Source organism: Arachis ipaensis, chromosome B03 (assembly GCF_000816755.2).
Source record: "Arachis ipaensis cultivar K30076 chromosome B03, Araip1.1, whole genome shotgun sequence".
NCBI lineage: Eukaryota > Viridiplantae > Streptophyta > Magnoliopsida > Fabales > Fabaceae > Arachis > Arachis ipaensis.
The window spans coordinates 27,657,053-27,662,314 of NC_029787.2; the positions used below are offsets into that span (position 1 = coordinate 27,657,053).

The window sequence follows — 5,262 nt, forward strand, 5'->3', positions numbered from 1 at the left end:
GAGCCACATTATGAGATCGTCGTGGTTCACAGTGCTTGAACCACCGCGGCATTCCGATCCGATCGAACCGTCTTCCGGATTAGGAAGAACTGGACCTACGGCCCAGACCCTCTCATGGTCTAGCTCCTTCTTTACATGGTCGAGGTAAATGCGCTCCAATTCAGTGAAAGTGTTGAAAACGATGCCCCATGTTTCTAGATTCAGGAGCATGTTTTCCCTGTGAAATTCCCATTCAAATTCTCCTCTCTTGCTCTCCCTGAAATGGTATGTGAGCTGCCACGAGGGGTAAATCGGGGAATTCGGCAGTTTCGGGAACGAAACGACGTCGTTGTTTTCGATTTGGGGAAGATCGCGCCAAAGGGAGAAAGAGACGGAAAGTGCGAAGGCGCCAGAAGGAGAGAAGACGAGGCGTGGCACATGGAGGTCACGGGCGAGGTAGTGGGTCCAGCCGAGGAAGAAGTCTGAGATGATGGCTTTGGGGGGTAAAGGATGAGTCATGGCCCAGTCGAGAAGGATCGGGTAGTGGTTTTGGCGCATGGAGGTGACCATTGCTACGAGCCTGTTTTGGTTCGGATTTGGGAATTGAAGGTTCGGGAGGACGAGTGTTTGGAGAAGTGGGGAGTAATTGGATGGGACTAAGGGTTGGTTCGGCGGAGTAACCAAAACGGTGACGTTTATGCCACGAGAGACTAAGGCCTTGCACAGGTCTAAGAGGGGTATTAAGTGACCAGAAGAGGGAAAGGGGTATGCGAGGACGTGGGTCTTTGTTGGAGACATGTTTGGAGCTGGATTCTAACGGGAAACGGAGACGAAGGAGAGCGTGGTTCGTTAATATACTTCCTAAGATATTCAGCTTCGAGTTATAAAAGGAAAAGAATAAAATTTGGAGAAAAGTTGGTATGAATAATGATTGCATGGTGATTTGCATATTAATAGTTTTCTCCAACGTTTTGACTCATGAGTTACGTTACCTCTCAGTGCGGACAGTGCCGAACCGCTGTTTGCATCGTATACGCTAGTTGCTTACTTTTTTATTTTATTGAATTGCTTGTCAACTTTTGTAAGTGCTGACGGCATCGCATACGTGATATGTGAGTTGCTTAATTATTTAGTGGCCAAATTTTGTCTAGATAGTTCCCCCTAGATGGCACCTTACAATTTAAAATTGGTATCAATTGAAAATACCATGAAAATATGAGATGATAACTTTGGTGGCTTCCGGTACTGCAGTTGGGTAGAATGAAGTTTAATAGAATATAGTAGATTTCTATTACTTAAAATTAAGACTAATGAAAAGGAAAAATATCAAGAGTCTTTGTCCAAAACTAGAAAAATTAGAATGATGATGCATAATTCATAATCTTCGAATGAGTTGGTGAATTTTATCACTATTTTTTATATAAAAAGTGTCCTTAATTAGTGATTCGTTAGTTTCCGACCCAAATAAAAATAGGTGGGTACTCCCATGAAGATATTATAATTGTCTTCATGTGATGATTTTTCTTTTTGACCCTTAGATGATGGATTGTAAGGTTAGATTTTGATATGTTATAAAAGTGTTGTTTTTATTTGAAGTGTGGCCAAATTAATAAATCACACTTTTATACAAAACATCTTCATAAAAAGATGTTTTTTGCATCTTCATTTGAGTAGCTCCCATAAAAATAAAGACAACGTGCAATTCAGCAGCATGAAGTATTAGCTATAACAAAATCACTTCAAACCCGTTTAAGGCGGTTACCAAAATCCTCCGTCAACAAAAAATCGTTCTATAATATAGCAACTTTTTAAATATGAACCTCTAGAGGGAAAAAAAAGAAAGTACACTATTTATTTTGAATAATATTATACTCATTTTTTATTTTTATTTATTTGAGTGTCAAAACATTTTTATAGGTATTTGTCATTGTCCATTCTCATAGAGCAGACATATATCTCATTCATCTCAGACGAAGATGAGTTTAATTCTGGACAAAATAAGTTATATACATTACTCAAAGCTTACTATCCAGGAATATTTGACATCCAACATGAGACCGAATTTCATCTAACCCCGCCATTACTTCTTCTGTTCGTCTGTACCTCTTTGTTGCAAGTCTTTAATTGATGGTGGAAGAACAAAATCCACCTCCTCTTTCTTCCGTCGAGATCGAATTATTGGCTATCAATGAATCATTGCAAACAGAGTTTTAGAAGATGATTGAGTTGTTAAATCAAAAGCAAAATGGCCGAAGCGATGAAGAGGACTAAAAGAATCCTGATAATGGCGGCAACGAAGATAAGCACACCTCGGAAGTCAAGACCGCGGTGGTAGCCACCCCAAAGTCGTCAACAAAAAGAAGCAACCATTTTTTAAAAGAAATGATGGGTTTCCAAATATCTAGAAACTTCACTCTACTTACAACATTGAAACCATATGAGGGAATTGGTGACCCCAATATCCACGTCACAATTTTATTCGATGATGTTCATGAACGGTATATCCGATCTAATTTTTTGTTGTACATTTCTCACCTTTTTAGATGGTGCTGTCTTGATTTGGTTTTTTGATTTACCTATAGGTTTTATATCAATTTTCGATGAGTTGGCCAATCTATTTGTCAACAACTTTGTAGCCTCAAAGATCTATGTATATGACTCACACTTTTTCAACACCATAAAGTAAGGATAACATGAAAGACTTAAAGACTATATGACGAGATTCGCTAAGATGGCCATGGAGATATCGAACCTCAACCCAAATGTCCACCTACATGCGCTGAAGAGTGGGATTTGTCTTAGAAAATTCCAGGAGACCATAGCAGTGATAAAACCAAAAACACTAACCGAATTTCTAGAGAAAGCAACGAATCAAATTGAAATAGAAGAGATTCAATAAATCCAGAGAGTAGAAGGACCTATCTCTGCTGGCCGAGAAGAAAACAAACGTAACAAACATCAAAACAATAAGGAGGATCGAAAGTCGTTCAAACTAATTAACCCCAAAGTTTGACACATACACTCGTTCAACACCAAGAGGGAGGCATTATCAAAGACATCTTACACTCCAAACTAATTAAACCCCAAACAAAGCAGGAACTTATCAAGATCATCGATATGTGGACAAGTCTAAATACTGTAATTTTCACAAAAAAATATTGACACACCACAGACGACTGCATTATAACAAAGGACATTAGTAATCCTCGTGAGATCGATACTCACTCACTTGAGTTTATTACTTGGTACGACCTGGTACATTTGCCGTTAAGTTGTGGATTGTGAATTTTCACGACCGAGTTTTTCGTACCGTTGTCGGGAATTAACTGTGACTAACAACTACCAGTTGATTTGTTACCTATATTAAACCTTTTTATTTGTTTGACTTTTATTTAGTTGTTATTTTATTCTATTTTATTTTACATTATTTTAGTTTGAGTTCATTTTTATTACCTTTTAATTTTCGTTTCTTTTAGCCTTATTTTCTTTTAACTTTTCGTCCCTTTTGCTTAATTTAATTTAGTTCTTTTTCTTCCATTTTTCGTGTACTTTATTGGGATTTTTTTCACCGTGATGTTGAAAATCTCACTTTTCTTTGTTCTATTTATTTATGTAGAGGAACAAGGATAAAGAATCTCTTATGTACAATGCTGAAATTGAAAGAACTCTTCGAAAGCAAAGGAAACAAGCTAGAGATCAAGAAGTTCACGAGATCTTTGGGGACGAGTCTGAAGAGGAAACTAAATTCAGTATGGCTGAAAATACTGAAAATCTTGTGGTCAATAACCCCAACAACGCCCCACTTGGTAGAAAAACTCTAGAGTCTTATACTAACCCCAATTTCAGGAGTTGTGTGGAAAGTATTGTACCCCCGACTGTACATGTGAACAACTTTGAGTTGAAATCTCAACTCATATCTCTGGTTCGACAAAATTGTTAGTTCAGTGGAAGTCCGCAGGAGGATCCTAATCTCTTCATATCCAATTTTCTGAGGATATGTGATACAGTCAAGACCAATGGAGTTTCTGCTGAGGTTTACCAGTTGATGTTATATTCTCTTTTGCTGTTAGGGACCGAGCTAGTCAGTGGCTTGAGACACAACTTAAGGAGAGTATAGTAACCTGGGCGGATTTAGTTAGTAAGTTTTTTAACCAAATTTTTTTGCCTTAGAGGTTGACTAGGTTGAGGACTGACATTCAGCTAGTTTGAAGGAGAGTCTCTCTATAAAGCTTGGAAGAGATACAAGACTATGATACGGAAGTGCCCTCCGGATATATTTGCAGATTGAGTACAATTACAGATTTTCTATGATGGTATCACTCCAACTTCTAAACTTTCTCTGGAAAACTCTGCAGGAAGTTCCTTGCATATGAAGACCACTTATGAGGCCTTGGATTTGATAGAGATGGTGGCCAATAATCAATATTTATACTCCTCAGAGAAAACTGTGAAGAGGTGTTATAGAGTTGGATGCCTTGGATGCTATTTTGGCTCAGAACAAAACCATGTCTCAACAAATAGCCGCTATCACTCAACGTTTGGCATATGAGGATCTATATTTTAGTAAATAAAACTCTTAAACTCCTCGAAACGTTCCTGTAAAATAAACAATAGATATACATGGATTATTACGTATAGAGAAATAACAACTTCAGGTGTTTTTGATAAAATTTGACCATTATAAAAAAAATTTAAACTAATATTATTATCCATTTCTTGTCAAAACTCTCTTTTAATAAATAAAACAAATAAACTAAATATTATAGTGATAAAAAAATGAACATACAACTTAGAATAAAAAGAAAAAGAAAAATAATGAAACAACAAAAGAAGGAAAAGAAGCGAGAAGAGTAGAAACAAGAGAAGAAGAGAAAAAAATTTAAACACTCACAAGAAATTACATTCACAAACTCTCTTTAAAAGAAAATACACTAATCGTTACTAACGTTTAAAAATAAAAAAATAAAATTGTCAATAAAAAAAATCGGCACTAACGATTTTTTTTTGTGTTAGAGATTCCAAATATAAATCGTGACTTCTGATTTTAGTGAGGACAAAATTTTGTCCTTTCTCAAATCGTTAATCATGTTTTGTGTTATCTTTATCACTTCTTCAAATCGTAAGTAACTATTTGTTCTAGCACCGACCTATCTCCATATCGACGCATTATACTAAATTTGCATAATATCTTCGTATTATACCATCATTTTACGATATCCTAAAAAATTAGCCCTTTTTAAAATATAAATGGCTCATCTTTTTACACAAAATATATATATATAT

General features: G+C 36.2%; 1 protein-coding gene across 1 annotated transcript in view; it reads right to left on the reverse strand.

Annotated features, from left to right (window-relative positions):
• Window positions 1-980, reverse strand: part of LOC107630115 (UDP-glycosyltransferase 89B1) — a gene marked incomplete in the record, with an annotated part of 2,047 nt that extends 1,067 nt beyond the window's left edge. The window contains 1 exon segment of the mRNA XM_016333155.2: window positions 1-980. Coding sequence (XP_016188641.1) covers window positions 1-777 — 777 coding nt within the window.